Source organism: Thamnophis sirtalis, unplaced genomic scaffold (genome assembly GCF_051295495.1).
Source record: "Thamnophis sirtalis isolate CommonGarterSnake01/CBP01778 unplaced genomic scaffold, rThaSir2_p1.2 scaffold_11, whole genome shotgun sequence".
Classification (NCBI taxonomy): Eukaryota; Metazoa; Chordata; class Lepidosauria; order Squamata; family Natricidae; genus Thamnophis; species Thamnophis sirtalis.
This window is the reverse complement of record NW_028261391.1, coordinates 22,765,451-22,792,906: the sequence shown is the minus strand read 5'-3', so window position 1 is coordinate 22,792,906 and position 27,456 is coordinate 22,765,451. Positions and strand designations below refer to the sequence as shown.

General features: G+C 33.7%; 1 protein-coding gene across 2 annotated transcripts in view; it reads left to right on the top strand.

Annotated features, from left to right (window-relative positions):
* RSRC1 (arginine and serine rich coiled-coil 1) overlaps positions 1-27,456 on the top strand; it is a 136,098-nt gene that overhangs the window by 13,054 nt on the left and 95,588 nt on the right. For both annotated transcript variants that reach the window (XM_087725322.1, XM_087725321.1), the window contains one exon: positions 12,645-12,821. In XM_087725322.1, coding sequence (XP_087581448.1) covers positions 12,645-12,821 — 177 coding nt within the window. The remainder of the gene's footprint in view (positions 1-12,644; positions 12,822-27,456) is intronic.

Here is a 27,456-nt window from a genome sequence, read left to right as displayed (position 1 = left end):
GCCTTTCATCGATCTCTAGACCTCACTCTTCCAAATTTCTGCCCTAATCCTTCTCACAGTCTTGAACGCAAGTGGCACAGGTTAGATGCAAGATGTACTCTTAAGATCTATATCGCCAAGACGGTCATCAGGTGCACCGAAGCTCTCTTCATGTCTTTCTATCTCACAAATAAGGGACTAAAAGCTTCTCAATCTATGGTTGGGCACTGGATCCGATTTGCCATTTCAAGTGCCTACCTGGCACATCACCTCACTCCTCCATCCAACATTGCGGCGCATTCCACATGCAGTGCGGCTACGTCGGCAGCATGGACAAGGCAGGTCTCGGTGGAGGAGATGTGCAAGGCGGCCACCTGGACTACTCCTACTCCCTTTATCCGCCATTATAAGGTGGATAGATACACTTCAGCGGATGCGGAATTCGGTTGGCGGGTCCTTCAACAAGTTCTTCCCTCTTCAAGCTCCAACCCAGTCTCATTCCCACCCGGGGACAGGCCTAGCTTTGGTACGTCCCATGCATGACCACTGTCTTTGGAGAATGGGGCGTTGGTTCTTACCTGATATGCCCCTTCTCTCGGCAGGTGGAGACAGCGCTCATCCCCACCCTTTAAGGATCTGGCCTAGTTCGCAGAGGGAGTTCTGGAAGAAATGCTGGAGGATCAAGGGATTGAGAGCAATCGAATAGCGCACAGCAGTCTACTTATCTCCTTCGTCAAGAAAGCAGGAGAACACTCCTCAGAGGCGATGACATCACTTTGATAGACTCAGTTCTATTGGTTACTGGCTGAGTTAACCCATGCATGACCACTGTCTCCACCTGCCCAGAGAAGGGGCACATCAGGTAAGAACCAACACCTCATTTTAATTTATTTGTTTGAACAAAGCTCTAAATTTATAAAAGCAAAATACATTATACATTTGTCAAAATGATGATATGGTCATTATAGATTTACTTTTGTTTTGTGCTGTTTTAGGTTAGAAATTCTTACAAATTAGGTTAGAATTCTTACATTCAGGTTATATAAATGGCTGGTACATTGATTAACATGTAGTATTAAACACCCAGATGTATCTGCATTTTAGCTGTGGTAAATCTAAGAGATTCAGACAGTAGAGAGAACAATTTGAGTGTTCACTGAAAAGCTTTTTCTGATAAGTATATTGTTTTACTTAGACCTGTCACATTTCTAAAATGTTCCTAATTTAAAAAAAATAAATATTCCCATGTTCGTATTTAGCCATCAAGAATAAAATAAGTTTTTTCTGCTAAAATTAAAAGCTATCTTTCTAAATGGAATTTTACTTTTGAGAGAAGTAAATTTCATATTTAAAGAAAAAATTAAAAATGAATTATGTAGTCTTTCTGTGTTTTCATATCTGGATAGTATTGGCTAAATTTGAGATGGGCAATTTGTGATTCTACAAATGCAGGAAGTTACTTTGTCTTAACGGATTTGGCCAGTTAATGGTTTATTTGTTTGAATACAGCACGCCGACTCCAGATTAAAAATTACAAGATTTTTCATTTGATATGTTTTTAAAGAACTATGTACTGCACTGTTTTATTTTTCTTATAGAAATTAGGATTATAAATTAAGACTAGTAAACTAATCTGTTGGGCCAGTAAATCATTATCAGACTGTTAACTCTTAACTATTATCTTCTGTGCTTTAAGTATTTTTCTTTTATCCAAAATGAATATTTGCACTGCAATTTTTTTATTCAATTTTAAATGCAATCTGAATCAAAAATGAGGTTTCCTATAATACTATAGATTTACAATTGTCTTTCAATAAAACAAGGCTTTGCAAATAATGTAAAATCAAAAACCAAATTTCAGGAGAACAACCACATTTACATTTAATTAATAATTTTAAAATAGATTTAGTTTGTTTTACTGGCATTTGCTTAATAACGTTTTGTTGTTTGCAATCTTTTTAAACGCAATAATTCATCTGAGAAATACAGGCACATTGTCAGCAGAAAAATTGAAAGTAACAGCTCACTTTCTGAAACCACAGATATAGTGATATAAAAAAATTTCAGCTCTACAAAATTTAATAAATCATCCTATTTCCTAATTTGATCATATTAGATCTGATGTGGGAGAAGCATTTCAAATGCCATCTCCTCATTAATATACATCAGTCTGGGGAATGGAATAGAATACTTATGTGGAGATGTCACAGTTAGTGTTTCTTAGTTTACTAAGTGGAACAGGTTGATGTGATACTGAGTGCTATTTGTCAATGTCTTGTTAAAATGGTTTGGGTCGAGTTATGGAGTCCAGAAAGACGGTGGCTGATAAATCAAATGTGGATTGAGTGGACAGGAGGCAGTGATTGATACTCTGACAGGATATGAAGAAAGGAATCTTGATACAAGCATGCACAATATTGAATATGAGAAAGAAAATGACCCTAGAGTATGGATATTATTCAAGGAAATGAGATTAATAATATCAGTTTGAAATTATTGCCATGTGAAGATTAGGATGCAGCAGTTCTTTTTATAATGTTATGGATTTCTTGAATAGTATTACAATTCTATATATATTATAGATGTGTATAGTACTGAATTATTCTTGCTAATGTTTTAATTAACTTGTGTTAATTGTGCAAGTTGCATTCTTCAATTTCCATGTAAGTGTTGCATTATTTAAATCTTTGAATTATCAAGGCTTTACTTGAATTAAAGCAGCAATGTTGGAGCAATATTAATCTTTTTAAACAGGTTAAGCCCCAGTTATTATAACTTGTATTTAATAGCATAATTTATATACAATATGCTAAAGTTAAAACTTATTTTAGAAAATTATATTGAAAATATATCAGTGAAAGCGTTTGTTTTAATGTATGCAATGAAATAATGCTTTTTCCTATTCGACTGGTAAAACTTAATGATAATTATGTTATGGGATTGCTAGGATGCAGTACAATATGTTATAAATCTTTTGTATCTAAAACTAGTATGTGTTATTTAGAAGATCAAGAATTGGCATTCTAAACTGTTAAAACATTTTTAAAGACATATGCACAAATATAACATTAAAAATGTCTGTGTGATGGTAACTTATGTGATTATCAATATGTTCATGATATAGGATAGACATATAATTTTGGGATTCATGTTCATCGCATCTTTCATTATACACTGCAGATTTATGGTATATTTGTCAAGTATTAGGTATTCCCCTTCTGATGTATGATATACTCTAAGTGAGAAGAATATTAGGAAATGAAAAATGGCAAAATTGTTACCTTCCTTCATTTTGCATATTCATTATTAGTTACATGCTAAAGGTAGCCTAAAATGTTTTAACATGACACAAATAGCATAAATCTAAAATTAAATTTTCATGTAACTAAAATAAATGATTTAAATATTTTCCTATATAACTGTAGTAATCTTTTTTCAGTTATACCACAAACTTTTATGTGACGAGACTGTTGAATTAATTAATGATATTAGATTGCAATTGCCTGCAAATGGTAAACTTGTAGGAGGCGTAAAGCCATTCAATCATATGTGTAAGATTGGCAACTGACAAAAAACAAACCCTAATTCAGTATGATAACACACAAAAGCTATTTCCATATTAAGGCTATTATGAGAACATTCCATTATTTTGAAAGGCCTACTATTACTCTAGTTATTTTAGTAAGTATGGATTTAATTTTTGAATATCAGATTGAAAAATATTATTAACATGGCAAAAATAATTTATAAGAGAGGAATCAGAACAATGAAGGGTGAAAAAGTCAAACCATGTGTGCAGCAATTTGTGATTTCGTCAAAATTGATGAGATTCAAACTCTTTTCATTAAGGAATAACGTTGTGAAATAACAATATGACTAGAACTCAGAAGACATACTGCATAGATGTGCATTCCAGCCCATGCATACATACATACAATATTTTATTTGTTTGTAATGTAATGGTAGCCATATTTCACCTGAATTTAGGAGAGAAGCAATAGGTGCCTGTGCCCCAGGAAGAGTAGGCAGGATGAAAAAAACCTGAAAAAAACATGTGCAGTGTCTAGCTTCTCCACCATTTTGAACTTAAAATCAATCCTGCAGATTTTCCCTTCTACAATAATTGAGGGCATGTGATATGTAGGTATATGCATGTTTATGTATGCCATGCAGTATGTACTATATTGTAATACTGAATTGTAAGCTACCCAGAGTCATGGACTGAAATAGGCAGCAACAGAAATTGAATAACAATGAATGAATGAACATGTATTGAGTCCATTGGAGTTGGGCACTTAATGTAAGAGATTACAACCCAGAGTTAGGACAAAACAGTACATTGACTGAATTAAAAACTATTGATTAAAATAGTCTATAAATAAAGCATCCCCCCAAAATTAACTGACTCTTCCCTTTGCTGACTATTGCTTTCTCCTATACAACCGTCTTTATTAATAGAAATTTTCCTTCTAGCGGAAGCAACAAAAACAACAAAAGAAGGGAGGGGGGGGAAGAAGAGGGACGGGAGGGGGGTAGATAACCGGATAGTCAGTCAGAGTAAGAGAAATGTTACCTAAGTTGGGAAGGCAAAAGAGGCAATGAAATTGAACAGAGATCACTTGAGGGAGAGAGGGAAGGAGAGAAGCAATCCGGCAAGAATTAAAGGCAAATATACATGTCTGAGAATAATGTTCCAGGATCCAACTTGGGTCAGTCATTTGGACCAAAGATTTAGTCTTCTGAGCTTTCGGACTCATGCTGGAGCCCATTCTCAGGGAATTTCTCTCTCACCAGATTAAAGTTGATGCAAACTTTGTTTTGGTGCATGAGTCAGATCTTCGAATTCATAAGGAACAAAATTACCATATGCGAGTGTTGTTCAGCCAAACGTAGGAGGACTTGGCATGTGTTTCACACATGCCCAGAAATGTCAACTTTAAAAGACGTCCACTTTAAACAGTCTAGTCACATAACCAGATCTTTGGCCTTTGGATTTCTCAGACCTTTTGGTCTCTAAATACTTAGAAATAAAGGTGGCACAGACCTGTAGACAGGTATACATGTTGCCCATGTGGGGGATTTTGTGCAGCTTGAATATGGTTGCTCCTTAGCTTATGAAGCAGCAGGACAATGTTACTAAACTGGGTATCAAGCTGAGCATCTCAGCTGAACTTCAAACAGGAGTTATCAGAGAGGTGGTAATCTGTAGTTTGCTAACTATCTCTACATTAGTGAACGAAATTGTTACTCTAAATCATGATTACATTGCCATTAACATAATTTGACATGTCACCTAAATTGAGCTAATGATTGAAAAGTGATGTATGTGCATTAGTTAGATTATTGGTAATGCATTTTCTGGTATTTCAGAAGTTACCAAATTTCAGAGTAGAATGCAATTATTCAAATAACATATTTTCATTTAATTATACAAAGTTGCTAAATGCCTCCAATTACATATTAAATGGTAAAATTCACTTGATGGCTTTGGTTGGTTGGTTTTTGTTGTTGTAAACTAAAGATGCCTTACAGCTTATTAAATTCATTTGGTGATTGGCACTTAGAATCTGATTCCTGGGTATATCAAATATATGTTAAAAGTTTGCCTATTAAAACTATTAAGCTTTTTGGTTGCAGATAAGAAAAAAATCCTTATGTAAGCGTCTTGATTTTTTTCCAAATTAGATTTTAAATGCCAATTAAGAAGTTGAATATATTAAAATAAAAGCAAATACATCCAAAATAGCTTCACCTTATGGCTAGTTAGGCCTTTTCTCAAAAGTAGAACCTTTGCTCTGAGCATAGCTTTGAGAAAGATATTCAGCTTAATGAACACATTAATTAAAACCATAACTATTTATAATTAGAAACGTAGCATAGTAAACTGGGCTTTTCCTGTAATTAATCGAGGATTAATTACTGGAGGTAATGAAGTGGTTTTTTAAATGCATTAAGGTGAAGTACAGAGAATCGCAAGGCTTTGTGAGTTGCATAATTATTTCACACTGTTTGAGCATAGCTTATACGAGATCGCTAATAAGCATCATTGCATCATTATGTATGCACTTAAAAAGACTTACCACCAAAATGACTACCTAATTATTTCTAATTGACAGGACTCAATGTTGTCACTGAGCAGTTTGTAGCCATTTTAAGATTCATTTAACCATCCTTTGGGCCATATGATAGATGGAAAAGGCTTCAACTACATGCTGGCCTTGACTGGTGTCGTTAATCAGTTTTGGTGAGCTTCAGTTTGAAATGCTTTTGCTCATACAGAGGTCAAAACCTGAAGTAGTCCAAGCAAACTTTTCCTTTTGAAATCACTTTACTATATTCATTAGCAATTAGTAAAATAATTGTGTCTGTCACTATATTTGGATTTCCATATGAGTTAGTATTCTTTCATCACTGCTTTCTTTTGTGCTGTATTAGTTATTCCAGGTACCAATAATATTATTCCCATAGATCCTTAACAATTTCAGCGTAATGGCATATGTTCCTATAGACTATTATTATTCATTTGTTAGCTTAAACACTGCAATACATTTCAACACAATTATCTTTGTTCCCAATGGATTGCTGAGTAAAAGTTTCTATCCAAAAACAACATTTTAGGGCTTTCATGAATTTAAAAAAATGACAATTAAACATTAAGACTAGACGTAAAAGGCGGTCATACCGAATTCTGACATTTATTTAAAGATAACTACTTTAATCATATTTATACTTGTTTTGTACATATATGTATGTGTGCTGTTTTGAGTTGTTAATATACACAATTGTTAACACAATTGTTAATTTGAAAAGCTTTGCTAGTGACCTGTTATATAGTTGTTTTATTGTACTTTATTGGATTTAATATGGCAGGCCATTAGGTGAGCATATGTAAAAGTTTTCAGTGTGTGCATTGTCCTGCTTAACATAATCATGACCATCTGTAAAATCTTGTTACATTATGTAAGGCACATATTAAGCAGTAAAACACACAGCAGATTAATAAATGAATTCAATATTATCCTTTCTGTTGTAATGCTTTAATGCTTAAATCATAAAATTTAAAGTATATGAATACTTCTAAAGTAAATAGCCAAATTTATAAAGATACACTTATCCCATTTGCTTTGTTACAGATTAAGCACCACAACAAATCTTTTTTTCAGCAAATTCCTTAATTGCAGTCTATTTTAATTTAGAGCTTTTATTAGGCTACAAGTCCATCACGTTAATCAATAAGTTCTACACATCTGCAGGCATCAGTTTCAGAAAACTACAAGTTTTATCTTGAGCACACGCTGTGTCTTAAACAAAAGTTATATTATGGTTTGGATTGCAAACTTTATTTCAAAGTATGATTATGTTGGTAATTTTGATTGATTAACAAATTGTAACTAATAACATAATCTAATTGTTTTAGATTTATTCAAAATAACTGGTTCACGGGTGTCAAACTCGCGACATCACGTTATCATTGCGACTTTCCCCCCTTTTGCTAAACTGACGGTGGGCGTGGTCAGTGCATGACACATCCTGCCCATGGGCCACGAATTTGACACCCTTGCTCTAGTTTTATTTAAATTGAAACCCATCATTAAGCATTTGTTAGGAGAGCAGCACAATTAAAGAAAATGCCACATCCTAGGGCAATTATGCAACTAATTGAGTTATTTGAGGGACCATCTCTCCTCATATACCTGTTCCATCAGGTCAAGCATGAGGCACATGTTACAAATCTCATCACCCTAGGAATGTCATTTTGTAGAAGTCATGGAGATAATCTTTTTTGCTGTGACCCCCACTTTGTGGAACATTATCCTCCATCAGGACAGAATCTGTCCTGATTCTGCTGGCTTTTTGCAAGGCAAAAACATGCTTCAGAGCACTGATTATGTTACTAGTTTGGGTAATAAAACAAGAAAACAAGCAACCTCAGAGAGCATCAAGGACCCCTCATGTCAACCCTGAGGGACAAATATTCTCCTTCATTAGACATGCTTCTTGCCAACAGGCCTGGGGAGACGGTAGTCTGGTGGTACAGTAGTTGTACTGATTGTTTTGATGAATGTGTTTATGAGATGAATTACAAAGATGAGTTTCATGTATTTTATGATGGTTCTATATATCCTTGTATATTTCTTGTTTCTGAATTGAATAGTCTACACATTTTATTTATTACACTTTGAACAATAAATAATGTGATTTTGAGAAGTTCTAGTAAAATTCCAATAATAGTTGAATGTCAGTTCTTTGGAAACCATCTTAGGTTTGATGGCTGGATTTAAGAAATGTATAAACTAGATGGAATAAAGAATTTATTTATCTAGACTGGGTTGTGTAAAACCTACATACTTCAATAGTGTGATACTGTGTCTTAACAACAGTATTGGTATGGATTATTTTTCAATGAAATATCCATACACATTTACTATGCTACTTTCCTCTTCTCTAATCCAGTCCAACCCAGATTCCACTGGTGTGCTAAGCATGGATTTAAGGGATGTGGAACCTCTTGAACCAAATTTGAATTCATTCAGTATGATTACTTTCATGTTGAACAATATGAGATAGCTGCAGATACACCACTGAATAAAAAATATGCAATTCTATCAGTTCTTTTCTCTAACTGTTGCTGTCTAATTTTGAACTATTTTGTTATTCATTAGTAAGCTTGTAATTACCATTATTTGAAAACAATGGGATATTAGTTTAGTTTTAATAAGTGTTGCTGGTATTAGACAAAATGTTATTGATTGATTTGATTCTCAAAATATAGCATACTAGCAATTTGGAAAATTTCAGCAATGCGATTAGCTTGGTTTTCTAGTGGGTATAACTTACTTACTTAACCTGTCTTCTATAACAGAGGAGGAAGAAGATCCAGCCATTTTTACCTTTCTGAAAACTATATATGTCAATGATTTTTAAATGCTGGAATTTTTTAAAAAGATTAATGAATGCTTTATTGTATTAGTGTAATATTGTTGGGTGAATATTAAATGACAATGACCACATTCACTTCAGAACAATAAAAATTAGTAGTTTCACTCTTTATTAGGATGATATTGCAGAAGTAGTGTACATTTAATTAAGTGTAGTTTCCTTTTGGTTAGGGAATGCAGATCTGCTTTTTGTCGCAAATTCTTTCTAGTTTTACAGTTTTTCCACATGTTTTCTTTCACCATTTATGATCTTTTTCAAAGCAGCTCTATAGGACTTAAATCACTTTAGTATGCAGCACAGTCCTTACTTGAACAATAAACGCCATTTTAAAAAGTTCTTAGATCTTCTGTTACTTCATAAATACCAATGTATAAAATGTTATGCAGTTGTAATGCCTACCTGCTAATTAGATGCAGATTTTCTCAAACCTGTTTTAAAATCTGTTTTATTTGTTTCAACTTGGTTAGTGTTTGGACTACATAGGGCTCTTGCAAAATCAATTATGCTTATGAACAGATGTTAAATTTACTGCAAGATATTTTGTTCAATATTTAATATTTTAATTACTTGTGAAGAAATTAAGAAATTAGTTCTTGCTGTATAACTGGATAGTCCTTTATAGATATTTTCATCCTTTAAAAAAATATGTGTGCAAATTGCTCACAAAATAGAATACTTATGAGTTTAGATGGAGGAATCTTGCTTATATGGTATCAATAGTTAGAGCTGCTAAGTGATGCCAAGCATCTGTGTACTCTATAAGTTAGACACAATAATGTTCTCCATTAAATGAATCATTCCAAATCATCATGCTACTTTTATAGCTAAGTAGTTTGACATTTGATTTTAACAATAATAATTAGGATTTTAAAAATACTAAAAAAACATTCATCCAGAATTTTTGTAACTTAAATCAAGGCAAACATCCCCAGTAATGTCTTTCCCTCTGCATTTGACTTGCCTAGATCAGCTCATAAGCCTGATCAGTTTCTTTGCCTTTTCTTAAATTTGTTTATTTCTTTGTCAAATTTATTTACCACCTATCTCACAGTGAAGCTACTCTAGGATGCTTACAACAATAAAAAGAAAGAAATGAAGACAGTGTAAACAAAACCAAAATAAATTAATAGGACAATAAACTGAACACTGAAAAAGAAAATGAGACTACATAATATGATAACAAATATAGGTGGAGAACAGAGAGCAAGGGGGGAGATGGAATTTCCCATCAGTCCAGCAGCCATCTCCAGCGTTGAACTCCATCATTTGAAATTGTTTCAATTAATCTGATTTTTTTTTTGCAGTATGTGCCCAGAACTGAACACAATGCTGCAGTGATATTTGATCAATGCAATATAAATTCTTATACTTTTGACCACACATGATGGTTAGGATGTAATGAGATACTTTGTTAAATACTTTAAATCAAGAGGTATCTATTTAATGAGATAGATATGTCTCATTATCAGATGAGATGAGGCTAATCTAACCAGATGAGACTTGGTTATCCATCCATCCATCCAATTTACATAGCCATTACAACAAGTTATTGTACAACAAACCAAGTTAAAATAAAATAAAAAAACATTATAAACATTACAAAAGCTAAAATACAGAGTGGTTGAGCAGAGCAACTCAAGTCGCAGGCATAGTCAAGAAAGCAGATCCCTTGGGGCCTCAGCCAGCCCAGAACCAGGTCTTAACGGCCTTACAAAAGACCAGCAGGGTCAAGGTCATCCTGCATAGGTAAAATGTTCCACAAGTTGGGTAACATAGCAGAAATGGCACATCTTCTAGGCCCCACCAAGCACATTCTTTGATTGGTGGGACCTGAACCATGCTCATCCTTCCTGACTAGATCAGATGGGAAAACAACCATGCTGATGGGCTAAGTAATCTAAAAAATTATGTAGAGGTTTGGTTTCAGTTTCCAAAAAATGCTTTAAAATGAATTTATGGATTATGTTTTTTCTCTGGGATTGCACTGATATACTCTGTACCTTTATGTGATCCCAGGAAAGACTATGACTGCTTTCAGGAATTGCAAACCAATGCTACATTCATATTCCCAAACATTTTGAATCACTGCTGAGTGGTCAATTCTGAAGTGCTACAATTCTGAAGTTCCAAATTGTTTTTAAGTGGGTGTATACATGAACTCTGCTTTGAACCCTAAATTGCAAAACCTGGACTTGCATTGTTTTACCAAAATATTTCAGATGAGCTGTGATTTGACAGAATAAAAACTTGGTTTATTCCAGCCTTGAGTAAAAACAAAATCTGGTTTATATTAGCGTGGTTTAAATAGCAAGTAGGTGAAAACAGGTGCACAACCTCCCCGCTTCTTATATAGCTTACATACTGGGGTATCAGCCCTTCATCTTACCAATACCTTAGTTGCAGCTGATGTTTGACTCATTGCCCCCTTCTCAATTTTTCTATTTCCTTCCTTTCTCTGCGATTTCTCTCAGATGTAGCTGATGTTCAGTCATTGTCCCATCAATCCCATATTCTTGCAAATGTCCATTGCAGTAGTTTGTTTTTTCTTGTAAGATAAGGAAACAGTTGCCTTCTTCCAGTTGTTTGGCACATCTTTTAAGATTTCTGAGTGGTATTAAATGCATATTAAGCTAACAACTGAAACCTTTATATTGTCCTTTAAAGGTAAGTTTGAGTTTGCTCAAAGTAAATATAGATTCCCTGACCATATTTCTATAAATCACATACTTTTTTCCATTCTTTGAATTGTTTGATGAAAAGCGCAACCTCCTATTAGAGCAAAATAGGAGCTGAGTTAGTTTTTCATTTTTGTTAGCTATTAGCATTTTATTCCATTTAATGAGAAGCTGGTATATTGATTCCTTTCTTTTTCCTTTATATATTTCAAAACACTTCATTTTCTGTTGTTGTTTTCCAGTCTAGGAAACTAGAAAAAATTGGTCTTAAAAGAAGACAAGTTATCATCACTAACCTTCTCAGTAGGGGAAAACTGCAGAGGGGAGTATTGTCCCAAACTAAATACAGTTTTATTTTTGTGTATTTACTGGATATCCCATATAATTCAAGATTAGCTTTTACTCATCCAGACAGGATTCAGAAGGACTATAGATACTGTAAAAGGACAAAAAAAAGGATGATAATTTTCCCCATTATTAACTAAGGTAGGAATTTTGAGACATTTTCAAGCTGCCTTAGTTTTAAAACAAAATTTCCCAGAACCTCTGTTCAAAAGGTAAAGCTTGGGTGATAGAAAATGGGCTATGTTTAAAAGTTTCCTCTTTTTTTTTCTTTTGTGGCACTTCCTCTCTGATAGAACCATAGGGTTCCCTGGACATGTTTTGAAAAATCTTGAATTAAGGATATTGTCAAAATATTTTTGTGCTTGGGTGCTTTTTTGTTCTTTTATGAACAATATTCTTTTAAAACTAGTTCATGTGGCTCTTCTGGAGCTTCCTTTCATATGAGAATCTGCTATGGTTTCCTGTTCTTGTTTCTCCCTGTTCTGAAGGAAATGATGAATCCCCACTTTTGATATACTTGGCCCCTCATGTTTATAATTAATCTCTTTTATGTTTGTTTTTACATACTTAATTTTATCTGCATCTTTTGAAAAATACATATTTGTGAACAAACTAAGTTTAAGTGAATATCAGTATTAAAATTATTGTAATTGTTTTTTGTAGTTGTTAACTTTACATGGTTTTTGTTGATTTTTCTAATTGTAGATCACATTCCAGACCCCAACAACGATCATACAGTCGCAGCAGTGAAAGAACTAGTCGCAGGAGAACCCGTAGTGGGTCTCGTGAGAAAGAAAGACGTAAAGGCAGAGATAAAGAAAAAGCAAGGGAGAAGGAAAGATCCAGAGGAAAAGACAAAGAGCAGCATTACAACAAAAGTGGGTAGGTAACACGGGAAACATGTTAAATAAGCTATTTTGAATGTTGTTGTATAATATTTCATGTTATGGGCTTTTCCTAGAAATTTAATTGGCTCTTATAAGAAAATGGATGCAGAACTGCATGGTTACCCTTTGATTTAATTCAGCAGTGCTTTTTTAATGTTCTTACTGAGGCTTTTCTACTACTGTTCCTGTTCATGCCTCACATGAGTGGAGGCCCCTTGCAAATGGATATGATAAGGAGCTTGCAGACAGAGGGGGAACTGGAGTAAATGGAAGATCACCTTTTAGGCCACATTCTTATCTTTAAGTAGAAAATACAAGATGCAAAGTCGGAATATGATAAAATAGTATGTTAATATATCAAATAAAGCATATGAAACAGTAGCTTATTTACCAACAAAATAGCTATATAAAGCAAAGGAATTGTAAAATAAAATGATATAGCATCCATCCCCAAAGGCATAGAAACAGAATAGATTTTGATTGATATTTTCCCATAATATAAAATTAAAACGGACATATTTGTAAAAGATTTTCTGAGTTGTGTAAAAATATTTACTCCATTAGATATTATGAACTATTTTTTCATGAAAAACTATATTTTTATGAAAGAAAAACTAAGAAGAGGAAAATTGTTTCAATTTTTTGGAAATATTTTCAAAATTTAGCAAATGTTTTTGTGGATTCATAAAGGGATCTTCTTTCTATAAGAAACACTGATCCTGAGGAATACCTTCAAAGAACACCCTAGCTGATTTCAAGTGAAAGCCTGTGTCTGAGAAATAGTATCTTTTCTATGGGTTTATTTTATTTTATTTTTTTACCTGATTGATTATTGGGCCTCCCTCTCAATGTCATTGCTTTATATAAGCCAGCTTTTATTTTATATAGCTGCCCATTTCAATCTGGGCAGTGAACAATTCTAAAACAATTAAAAACAGTATAAAATAAATATATGCAGCAGGCTGAAAAAGTACATATGAATTTTCTTAGTGATTTCAGTAGAAACATATTTACAGTAAAAAAAGATTAAAACAATTATGAATATGAACTATAGGAAAACCTCTTCTAGGAAGCATGGCAAACTCAGGACAACTGCAGAAATGAGGATGTGGCGGAAAGAGCAGTTCATGAATGAATTGGCTCCCCAAAATCCTCTCTGGATTAAGGAGAAGATCTGGGATCATCCAGAATGCATCATATATATGTGCTCCCCTTAAAGCAGCATCTTTGATGGATAGCTTTGTGCGCTAGGAGGGTCACCTTTGCCCAAGCAGTGGTTAGAAGCCTTCAAAAGAGCTACTGAGTTCGTCGACTTCCTTTCTTACTCACTTTCACTGGATATCGTTTGTAAATTGTTTTTGGGAATTAAGAATCTTCAGAAGGTCAGTTTTATTACACTGGATTATTTTTCGTCAATCCTTAGCAAAATAGGTTTAATGTAAGTTGAAGAACATCACCTGTTTTTTATTTGGAAATAATTAGCAAAAGGGTGATTAGAATGATGATTTTGGAAAAAAAATTAAACAGACTAAGCAGGGATGACACCCCCTTGTGTCATCACAGGGGTGTCACGTGACAATCATGACTTTTCCCCTTCGCTTTGCCCATAAATGCAATTACAATTGTTCTGCCCATGCGCAGAACTGAGAAACAAGATGGTGCTGCCGCTCGCACTGCCAGGAAATCAGCTTGGGGGTGTGGCTGGCCTGGGTCACTTGGGTTCCAGCGATCCAGGCCGCCAAACTACTACTGGTTCGGCCGAACCAGTTCAAATTGGTAGGAACCTACCACTGACACGTGTGGCCAGTACATGACGCATCAGGCCACGGGCCACACGTTTGACAGACCTGGACTAAGGGATTCACTAGAAGCAAAATAATGAAATAATTATAAGAATATATTGTGATTTGTTTCAAATTTCATTAAAATATATGAGTTTTAAGTTAAACCATTTCCTGGGAAAATGTGGATTAGAGAAAAATGTGGTGATACTTTAAAGACTAGTTATTAGAAGCAACTAGAAAGATTACAATTAAAGGAGAAGTCCCACTAATAGAGAACAGAGAAAAATATTTTAACTCTGGAAAATGCAAGGATTTTTGGCAACAGTATATTCAAAACTTTCTGTTTCTGTAAAGATGGACTCAAAAGAGAAGAGGATAAAATTGAGAATTATGCTGTTTTGGATATATATTTAAAATTGACAGGCTACAAGAATGATATTGACAAAGATGTTATATGGATTTAAAAATGAAACCAGTTGCTGCTTTAATACTTAAAAGGGATACACAAATAATAAATCAGAACAATGACTTGGTAGTATGGATTTCAATTTTCTGAATTAAGATTGAATAATGAAGCTTCATTGTTGACTAATAAATGAAAGATGAAAAATGACATTAAGAGATTTTAGGTTAAAATATTAGAGAAGGTGATAAATTATGGAAATTTTACTTATCTTGATGAAGGAAGAAGTCATTACATTATAAAATTTTCTTTTTTAACAATTTTTTTTCTTCTTTTTTCTTTCTTCTTGCACTTTTTATTTTTCATATTTTTATTAGTTTGTATTAGTTTTTTTAATCTTTAAATTTCAATAAAAGTATTATTTAAATTAAGGGGAAAACTTCATTGGGATAATGTGAGCTGTAGAAAAAAAATCACAAACCATTTAGGTTTTTAAAACTAATAACCAGCACTTTGTAATTCAGCCAAAAGGAAATTGGCAGCTGGTGTGCTTTTAAGCACAGTCATAATGTGGCTCTTTTGAGTTTTTCCAGAAACTAACCTGGGTGCTGAGTTTTGTATCCTTAAGTTTTGTGACTAGATGCAAAGGCATGTAGAGTTTATAACAATCCATCCTAGAGATCACTAACATTTTAAAGGTTGCTTTCTTCTAGAAAGGGACAGGGTATGTCAATTAAAGTTAGTCATAGCTAAGGTCTCAAGATATAAAACCTGAGAAAAAAAATTGTTTCAGGAAAAACCCTTCTTCCAACTTCATATCTGTACTTTCTGGTGAATGTGACCTCATTTGGATTTGGAACAGCTACTACCTCTTTAAACTATAAGTCCCCACTTTATCTGCTTTGATTTACCCTTCTTCATTAAGTTATTATTGACTGGAAGAAAGTATTCTGAATAACCATTATATACAATTGAATTGAACTGTTTGAAAGAGAAAATGCTAATACTTTATCATTCCATCCAACTCTAATGAACAATGGGTGGCATATAGAACCAAAAAATCCATAAAAGTATTAAACCATACAGAAAGTGTGGACTAAAAATGAAAAGCAATGCAAGTCAAAAACAAAATAGCCCCCCTTCTCTAATATGTGATATGCATGTTATTAGCAGACTGATAAATATTGAAAGAATTGAAGACAGATTTATTGGGACAGAGTAGATTGGTAACAATGATGATGTTACCTTGTTGGGTAATTAAATGTCTGCAAGAAAACAACTAAGCTCAGTGGGCACCAAGGACCTCTTAGATTGGGAAAGGAGCATTTGTCTTAAAATGACATGAGTAGAAATCTTCCCAAGATCAGAAACCTCTCATATAAAATATGAACAGTGGATACAGAATTTACATGTTCTAATACAGAGATGTCAAACTCAAGGCCCGGGGGCCAGATCAGGGGCTGCCCTAGAAATAGCAAAGGACTGGCCCGTGGTGCCTTTGGAGGCCTTTGCAGCCAAAAATGGAACTCATGGGCGCCACATGTGGGTTGCTCCCGGTTCGGCTGAAGCAGTAATAGTGGCAGCACGTGCAGAAGCGTTGTGCGTGCGCCCGAACTGGTAAAAATATTTGCAACCCACCACTGCTGTGGCCCTCTCAAGCTCTGTTTTCGTTGACAAAGGGTTGCAGGAGGTCGTTGCAATTGAAAATGGAGCTCAGGAGCTCATTTTTTCTGGCAGAGCACTCAGGTCACCACAGCACCCCTGTGATGTCGAGCTGGCGAGTGATGCTAAGCTGGGCACAAGCATCCTGGCCATGCCATCCCGCCGAGGTCAAACACAACCCTGATGCCACCCTCAATGAAATCGAGTTTGACACCCCTGTTCTAATAGATACGCAGCAATAGGCAACAGTGGGAATTACTTTGAAAGAAGAACATTAAGTTTACACTGCATATTATACTTACAGAAAACTGGTATTTTACATAGTATTTCTTTATTTATCAAATCTATTGTATTATACTAGACCGCCCATTTTGCCTAGTATAATACTCCCAATCATGTTTGCTAAAATTGATAGGACATTTTCTTAAAACGGTTAGAAATTTGATGATCAGATTGGATCATTCCTTCTTGTCATGTGGCAGCATTGTAAGTTCAGTTTTTTTGTTTTTTGTTTTTGTCTTTTAATGTTCAGTAATGATAGAAGAAAATATTTGTAGGTCAGCTGAGTTTGGTGGTTTTCTTGCAGATTTTTCATTACCAAACTAGGTAACATCAGTGCTAGAAAAGAGTGAGGTTTGAACTTATTTTTATATACTATGTACTATTTTATATACAATTAGCATACAAAAATAAGAGCTCCCTTCTAGAATTATTGATGTTATCTAATTTGGCAATGAAACATCTGAATGAAAACTACCAAACTCAGAGAGTACCAAGGACCCCAAAATTCAGTAATTCTGGCAAATGATTTATACTGGATTATTTTGCTATAGATCATTTTCTTTCCATTTAATCAAATAATAAGCTCAAATGTTATCTATTTAATTTTCTTTTTAAAATGCTTAAATATTAAAAATGTTACATTCAGTGGAAAGTTACTATTTTTTCTTATATTGTTTATAAAGTGTCATTTTTGCTTCTTAAGATAATCGGTTTATATGACATGGTGATGCTAGGTTTAAATGCATAATTGGAACATCAGCATTATGATTTATTGAAGAAAGGAGTATTTATTGCATGACCATAATTTAACCAGATGTTTTTCATTGGCAAAAACCCTGAAAGATCAGTTTAATAGTTCTCTTTGTGAGTTGTCGTTCAGTGAAACCTTTTATTCTAATAAAAGTCATCTATCAGATTTCCAAAAATGACTATACTGTGTTAGGTACTTCTTTATTTTTATGGTATTTCATGTCTAGAGGTAAGTAAATGCATTTCTATAATGTTATACTTAAGTTACTCTCCTGATACTAATATTGTCAAAATGTGCATAAGTCTGAAGCAAATTAATTTAAATCTAGTGCTTACATCTGTCTCTGATTTATTACTTTATATATACACATGAGCATGTGGGCACATCTATGCTTTTGAGCTTTCTCTCTGATTCAGCTTCTCTGAAGAAATGAATTGCTTCCAGGTTGTATCTACATGTGATGATTGCAATCTTAACTTTGCTAGGGATTACGTCCTGAGCAAGTTTTTTTTAATGGTGGTATGTAGAAATTTTAATACATTTAATGTTATTACAAAAAGCATCATATTGTATTAAAATAATTTGTAATGATGTACTCTCTTGCAAAAGAACAAACTTCTAGATGCCATTCTAGTCTATTACTGAGCATCATTTAGTAGTTGTTTTTGTCCAAAAAATATTATTTGGCAGTTTATTAAATATGTAAATAAGTTAAATAGCTTCTATTAATAAGGTTTTACTTTTTCTTTTTAAACTCTAGAAAGGTCTTTCCAATAATTTTGGAGAAACAAGATTGTTAACTAGGTAAAACATACATTTAATCCCTAAATTGCTTCTACTCTAAATACTTTAATGTGACTTTTCTTGAAACAAAACAATACCCAGGTTGTTTAGAACCCACATATTATGATAGGTTAAAATAATTATTTCAATAGTTAATGAAATATTTTCTTGACTGATTTTATTCTGTGTAATATTCATAATTATTATATAATTAAAATTACAGTATTTTTGTTCTCAGTGATCAACTAATATAATATCATTGAAATCAAGGATTTCATACAAGTTAGGAGCAAATGCTAATAGGCTTTTGAATGAAAATTGAAAGAATGTTCTTGATGTAATTAATTCCTTATATACCTTTTAAGTGGGATTGAATTTTCATTTAATCAGACAGGGATCAAAAAAATATCTGTGTTGGGAATATGGATCTAAGAAACTTTTCTCTTTACAAGCTATATGTCATTTTGAAGAGTTATTTAGTGCAACTTGAATAAGAACAGGACAAAGGAGAAAGATTTTGCACAGAACAAATGCATGTACATATTAAACCAATGAGTTGATGTTCTGAGTTAGGTGCTACCCATCATGAGAAAACAGTTTAATTGAAAGTTATGCTTTGAACCTCATTGTTCCATTCCTAAAGTAATTCTAAATTTAGAATATTATACATTTTAAATGCTTTTCCTTTTCAAAATTAAAAATGCAGAATAAATGAGAATCTTTTGTTTTGTTTTGTTTTGTTTTGTTCTGTTGAAGAAGTAATTTTGGGCCATTTTTTAAATCTTTCAGTAATAAATAAAATTTATAATTCGTGTTTCATGAGGCCCACTAAACTAATAAAACATAATTTCAGGTTCTCCATTTCAACAGAATTTTTAGCAAGAGCAAAAAGCAATGAATGGACAAAAAGTTGGATGTTCAAAGCTTTCATACTCTATAGTGGTCATTTAAATTTGCCTAACTACTGGAAATGATAATGCAGAATTCCTGTAATGTGTTAAAGCCATCAAAGCATCCTAATTGAATAATAAGGTAGGAAAATAATGGTAATAAATTGAAATTATCATGCATATTCTCAGATGAGTTTTAGGAATACTTTTAGCATAACTGGAGGTGTGAAATAATTTATTTCTTAGTCCGAGTTCCTTCTGTACCTAGTCTATTGGACTTTCTCCCCCTTTGCCTTTTTACTAGTTTTCTAAATAAGGTTGTTTTCCTGTGATAATTTGGCTTTGCTCACTCAAAGCTTTGCAGTCAATAATCCATTTAGAATAGGAAGTTTAGATAGGAAGTAGTGATCTGGAATTGTAGTGAAGCCAAGATATTCCTTCTTTATCGCAGATTACAATAATTTAAAACTAAAAAAAAAGTTAGTGTAAGACAACTATTAAATTAAAAGGAAAATATTTTTTGATCTATATAACAGATTATCCTGTTTTATTAAAACAAGGGTAAGAGATCAATAATTTGTGTTATAAAGATCTGTTAAATTGTATTAAATCACATTTTCCCTTTTATTTAAAAAGCTTTTCTCTTTTGTAGAAAATCAGATTTTCATATGGCATTACTTAGGATCATTATCTATAGTCATTATTTAACACATTTAAATATTGTGTTTAATTGTGTGCATGTGAATAGGTAAACTTCAGTCTTTTGAAAGATTTCTATCTAGAATTTTTCAAAGAGCAGAAATTTAGATTCACTATCTTCGAAGCTGTTATTAATGAAAAGTTTTTTTTAAAAGATTTCTCATTCTAGAATATGTATATTATAATATCTCATTGGGAAATACAAAGGTAATGTACATTTTCCTTTACTGGAAAGCAAGTTATTCTTAAGTAAACTCAAAAATTCATCTTTTGCTTATACCATGTTTGTAACACGGACTCATATTCCATACATTTCATAACATTTAAAAAAACAGTACTATCCTTACTGGTAATCGTTTAAAGTAACTTCCTAGGAAAATGTTTACTAGTGTTTTTCATTTTAAATTAACTCATTATTATAGTTCTTTTCATAGCTAGTGGATATAATTCCTTTGTCAATAATTTGTATTGATATATTTATAATACATGGCTGATGTTCAAAATAAACAAAAACTGTTTGAGTGTCCTGAATTTGACAGCAATCATAGATTATTGGAACTTGCCTTTTTTCTTTACCTCATAGTACTTTATGCAGCAGGGAGTCATTTATGCTAATTTTGCCTAATTTGCATATAGGTTATAAAAGTTCTGTAGTATATACCATGCTCAGAACTCTTTTAAAGTGCCTGTTTAGATCAAAGTGGGTCTGTGTGATAGCTGTTGTCTGACATCAAGCTGTGTGGTGTTGTTTTCATTAAACATTTATCATGCTTCCAATGTGACAGCAGGCAACTCTGTGTTTGAGAAACATGTTTCTATGCAAAATTTATTGAAAAAGATGAGACATTTTAAAGAGGTCTTGTCATCTTTCAGGATTAACAAATGCTAAATGTTTGATTGGATGAAGTACATCTGTAAAATAATTCAAAGCTTTTCCATAGAATAAATAGCAGCATTGTTTGTTCAGTTATGTTTATTATTGAATTGATTTATTTTTTCTAACACAGTTTGCATAGCCTACCTCTTCTATTTTAAGTGAATTTGGATTGATGCCTCATTTAAATATTTGTGCTATTTGATACCTATGCAGAATTAATTTAATCAACATATTGAACATCTCAATCAAATACCATGATGACAATAAAACTCTTCTTGAGTAACAAAACTGGTAATCGGTTGTCATAAATTTACTGGGTGAAGGCTTCCTCTTAAGCTGCATATCTGCTGTATTAGTTGTAAGTTATTTTGAATCACTGTATTTAGTAAAAGAAGCAAACACAATATTCAAAATATTATATGGAATTTTAATTTTGTCCTGCACATTTTATCCCAAATGCCTATTAATCTACAAGTCTCTTAAGATCCTACCCCAATATCTTCATTGTCAGTTCTGGTTAGTTTGGTCTTCATATTTAACCACAGCCCTATTTTTCGTAGTCCTATTATTTCCATTACTAGAATTTGCAGATCATTTGCACTTTTAGTTATCCTAATGGAATCATTAGCATAGTGCAGAGTATTGATGTTTCTGCTTCCAGTTTTAAATCCATACTCATATAGGTTGAATACCTAAAGAGAAAATATACAGACTTGCCTCAATCTTTTGCAAATCTGGTGCTACTCTCCTTTGCCACGATCCATTTGGACAATGGATTCCTATTCTATGTATTGTTTTTGCACAACCTGTTCTGGAATCCCATTTTCCTTAGGATATTTCACACAGTCAAAACAGTAATGAGTTTTCTATAACCAGTACAGTATGGTTTTTTAAAATGTACCTTGACTTTCTCAATTATATGCATCTGCAATAATACCTCTTATTCCTCAGCCTTTCAGCCTTTCTCAAAGCCAGCTATCAATATTTCTAAGGAAGGGAAGTCATTCAGTTGATTTTATTCATATTTTAAGTACCACACACAAGTAGAATTTGCAGAGTCTGTAAAATAATCTGGTATTCTGTACAAAATACTGGTACAATGGAATTATTCATGATTTTTGTTCTAAAAATTTGTATTTCCATACATTGGGGGGGAGTGAAAGCTATTCAGTTATTTAAAATAAGGAACTGCTGATTATCTGGTAAACGTATGACTCTAAGACCAGTATTCTCTTCCAGTGAGAAAGTTAGGATTGAGGAAGACAGAGTTACAAGTTTCTTTGCCTGTGAGGCAGATTGGGCTGAAAGAAAGTGACTGGCCCAAAGTTACCCAGTTGGCTTTCATGGCTAAGAGAGGTTAGAACTACAGTTTCGTGGTTTCTAAGTTAACACTATAACCACTTAATCAAACTAGTTATGATATTAGTTGGATGTCTTCAGACAAGTAAGGATTTATATCAATTACCTGACTGGATCTGAGATTCATGTGTAATACCCAAAATCCTGAAGAGAAAAGGTAGCACTAAGATAAAGTTGAGAGGGAAATTATATAGAGGAGTGTCATCGGCCTGTTATTTCTTTTTAGTGTACCTTTGCTCCCTGAAAATTCATATTCTCTATCCTTCTATCTCTTTTCTTGTTCTGACTTTAATATACTGATCTTCATGTGATTTTGTACACTCAAACTGCTTTCATAAGTACTTTTTGCTTTTATTAAAATAAAAATTAATTATTCTTTGGTACTCTTTGTTTATACAAACTATGAAGTGTAAAATATGTTGGGTCTTTTAACCCTGGTTAAAAAAAAAACATTTATTCTTTAACGTTAGTTATATGGAAGGGAGAATCTCTTGTTCTGCCCCCTTCAGGAGTAAGAACATTGCTCCATAAAAAACAGGTAATATCAGGGAAAGATACAGCTCCTTTTAGAAATTGCATAAACGTGTTTATGAATGCTCCTGTTGCCACTAAAGTGTTGCTTTTTCCTTCAGACATTAAGCTTATACGACTTATACACCACTAATAAATAACCTGCTTGAGTGTAACTTTTGCATGCAGGTGAGTAGTGATACTCAGATATCCAAAACCTAAGTAGGAAGTTAGGAGGGTGAAAAGCCCATAAGGAGATCTAGGAGGCTTGTGTATTACATAATACACATATAATAGACAAACTGGAATGGTTTCAGAAGACAACAGCTGTCATGACCTGAGGATATGATTTCCCACTTTGTGAGGATAAAGCTGGGAATTTGCATAGAAGATTGTTTGCAGAACTAATCTGAACCCCTGACACTTTCAAAAATGTGCATTCAAGAAAAACCTACTAAATACATTTCGCTTCAGCCTGAGCATATTTTTTGGTAGCACATCATTCTGCAGTATATCATAGTAGTAATGTTATAAGAATTTTCTAATGAATTAGAAAATGACCATGAATTAATTTATATAATCAATAGTAATAAAACATGCTTATAAAAATCAGGCAATACATTTATATCAAAATCAACCGATTTGTTTTTCCTACAATTGAAAATAAAATATTTTGGATAGTTAAAAAACCTTAGCTGGTTAAACTGATTCTTATGTGATGAGATGTATAAATTTTCTATCAGAATATTCTAAATATATGTAGCATTATTTAGAAGAGTATTGTTTAAAAGAGATAAGGTAACCATTGGATTTCTCATGCCTTATCACATCAAGAAAATGTACCTTTTATTTTCTCTTCAAATGTTGTAATTTGTATCTTTTTAAATATTCTTTCCAACCCTTTGTTCTCAAGCAACAAACCTTTGATGTAAAGATTTACTAACTTATTTGAAACTCTTTTTTATACCTACCCCATTCAATAGAGTAGTTGCAATATGTTTTTTAGAGATGTGTTGTTTGAAACAATGTATAGATTTGGCAATTAAGAGCACTTATACTTTCCAACAGTACTGCTTTTAAAACAGTACTAAAGTTGGTAATATCGTTTAGCTTCTATTTGATTTTGTTGTCAAGAAATATTTTTAAACCTAAAGAAACATTTTTCAGACTCCAAGTGTCTTGCATTGTTGAAGCAACTGGCTCTTGTTTGGCTGAACCCTGTTAATATGTGTATGAACAATTGAAACAGAGTGATTGGGAACTGTGAAAATCCAGTTAATGTGAGCTGTAATCTCTTTACTGATTTTAAATAGTTAGAGTACCATTCAGAACTACTAAACTTCACTCATTCCTCCCCCCTGCCCCAACATCAGAGATGCAGTAATCATCTAAATATGTATCTCATAGTTTGCTGCCAGGCAATCAAAGCAGGAAAGTCTCTAACAATCATTCACTGGAAATAGTGACCTTTTTGTTATAAGTTACACTATATTGTATATGTATTATATCTTATAATGCAGCACTAAAACAAGATTAGAAATTTGATTCTAAAAACTTGTGATTATACTTCAGTTTTGCTAATCATCTATTCTAGAAGTTTTAGAAGATATTTTTAAGAAAAACCCAAGCATATGTCTTTCATAAAATATTTTGTTTTTGGTAATTAAAGTTTTTATTTTTCTGTGGAACTGTAATGTTTAAATAAATGAAAAAGTATGTGCATGCACATGCTTACACACACACTCACACACTCACACACAAAAACACACATTTTTTGAAGTATAAGTTGAATTGAAAAATTTCAGAAGTCAGGTAATGCATTGACCTTTATACGTGATTTTGCAAAAAGAAAATATTTTATTGTTTATGAATAATACATTGATGTATTTGTGGCAATATATTTTTATATATTAAATAGAAATAAAATGGTAAAATAATTACAGAATTTGGGTGCACAGTATTGAAGAAAAAGCATTTCACAGACATTAACCTGTCTGTAGCATATATATAGTAAACTGCATTCATCTTGATGGCCCATTACTTATGCGGGCCTTCTGTAAGTTAATAAACGTATTAGCAGACAGTTAATTCGCAAAATAGATTTATACCATATTGACTGTTTTCTCTTATTCTGTTCAATTGTGTCTGATTCTTGAAGACTGCCTAAACACATCCCTGCAGTTTGGTTGGCATGTTGTTTCAGAAGTGTAGGTTTTCCTGGAAAAAGTGGCTTGCCAAGATCACCCAGCTGGCTTTGTGACCATGAAGGGATCAGAACTCAAAGTCTCTTGGTTTCTACCTTATCTCTTAACCACTACACTAAATTGCTTCTCCACATTTTCTTGTTAATAACTCCAAACTTACAATTTAGTAAGTTTTAGGTAGGCTATATAAAAGTAGTTTATCCCTCATGTCAATGAATGATGAAGTACATACAGCTTCATTTCAGTGAAATATTCATATTCAAAACAGAGCAAGAAGTAATGTGGCTTCTTTTGATTACAAACTTTTCATAATAGAAGAAAACGGAAGAAAATCATACTGCAATACAAATTAACACTGCATGTTGGGTTTCAGGTCTTCTGCAAAGAGATTGATTTGTATATCTTTATAAATGCCAAAATATTTTTTTATGGTATTAAAACACTGGAACTTGGTATGCTACATTTTATTTCTGAGTTTGTATTTTTGGCAAGGGGTTCGTTGTTAGTGCAACTCATCACCATGCTGCATTCACCCAGCTTTAATTCACACACACCCCACATCCCACCACCTCTGCTCTTTTGCCCACCTTGCACTTGGCTTCCTTCTGCCCCCCCCCCCCCCAGCTGACCTTTGCCTCTTCCTCTCTCTGCTGGTGAGGCACACCTGATATGGCCCTTGGTGAGGCAGCTGCTGGCTGCACAAGGCCATGGAAAGGCTGTGCAAGACTTCAGGGTTAGGGTTAATACAGCCAGCAGCTACCTCATGATCATTCAGGTTATAAAGTGTTGTCGCCTTAGCTAAGTTCTGTATACTGAATTACGGCTCACTAAACATAAAGAAAAATGAAATGATAACTTTCTAATTCTTTCTGTATTTAGTACATTCATCCTGAGGAGGACTTATGGAACAGTGCCTTCTTCTACCAGGAGAAAAAGGATTCCTCAGTTTGAAGAAGCATAGTATGTTAATTGTTAGACAGAGAAAAAACCTAATGGTGAATTTATTGAAATCAGCATCTGATTGCACCAGATAATTATTTACTTCTAAAACAAAGTATATTGAATCACTAAAGAAGGACTCTGGTAGGCTTTTGTTCCTGAAGCAAGAGGATCTTTATCATACCGAATCACTCTTTGGTCCTCTGAAACACATCTTGAATCAGTTGCTGTTTGAGATAAGCACATGTGCTCAGAAACAAAGCATTGCTGACTGCTGTAGGAGATGCTGAGAAAAGAGGGACTGGGGCTTATAGAGAAGAATGTGGTTGAAGAAAAAGGAGAAAGAATTAGTGGCAGAGTGAGGAACTCCTGTAAGATAATGATGATCCAAAGCTAGCATTGAAATTAAGGAACAAGGAGGACTGTCACACAATTTTATATGAAATTAAATGAAATGAAAAAAATGGTCATAACTTTAATGATCTTACTGAGCAAAGCATTTCTAAACTGATTTTTCTTTTTATGTATTCAGTTTTGTATGCCTGAATTTCCCAGCATGATTGAAGTTTAGTCACTGAGGCTCAGTTTCTGTAATTGCTTTATGGAGAGCCAAAACATATACCGTATTTTGGAGTATAAGACGCACCTTTTTTCCTCCAAAAAGTGGCTGAAAATCTGGATGCGTCTTATACATTGAATACAGCATTTTTTGCCTCCCAAAGCCCCACCCCTTCACCAAAATAGCCGTGCATAACTTTATGGAGGCTTTCAGACAGCTCTTGGGGGCTGGGGAGGGCAGAAATGAGCAAAAAACAGGCCACCCCCCCCCCAACCACCAGCAGCACTCTATAAGCCTCCATAAGGCTATGCATGCAATTTTTTTGACAAAAAACGGGGCCATTTTTTGCTAGTTTTTGCCCTGCCCCAACCCTTCAGGAGCACTCTGCAAGCCCTCCCAAGGCTATTCATGCCTCTTTTTAAAAAAAATAATGGGACTGTTTTTGCGAGGTTTGCATAGTGCATAAACATTTTTTTCCCTTTCGGAAAGCTCTTTAACTGATTGATGAGAATTACATTGATCAAGTGCTATGCCAGCAGAAACAAAGTCTTAGGTGCTGCAGATTGTCAGCAATTTCCTTTTCCAGCACATGGATAAATACACCTGGAAACATCTACCTACCTACTCACTCTCTCTCCTTACCTACCCACTGTATTTCTCTCTCTCTCTCTCTCTCTCTCTCTCTCTCTCTCTCTCTCTCTCTCTCTCTCTCTCTCTCTCTCCCACCCTCCCTCCCTCCCTCTCTCTCCTTCTAACTACCTACCTATCCTCTCTCTCCCTACCTATATACCTATATACTGTATTTCACTCTCTCTCTCCCCCTCTCTATCTACCTATGTACCTACCTACTCTCTCCCTACCTATCTACTGTATTTCTCTCTCTATCCCTCTGCCTACCAACCTACCTACTCTCTCTCTCCCTACCTAT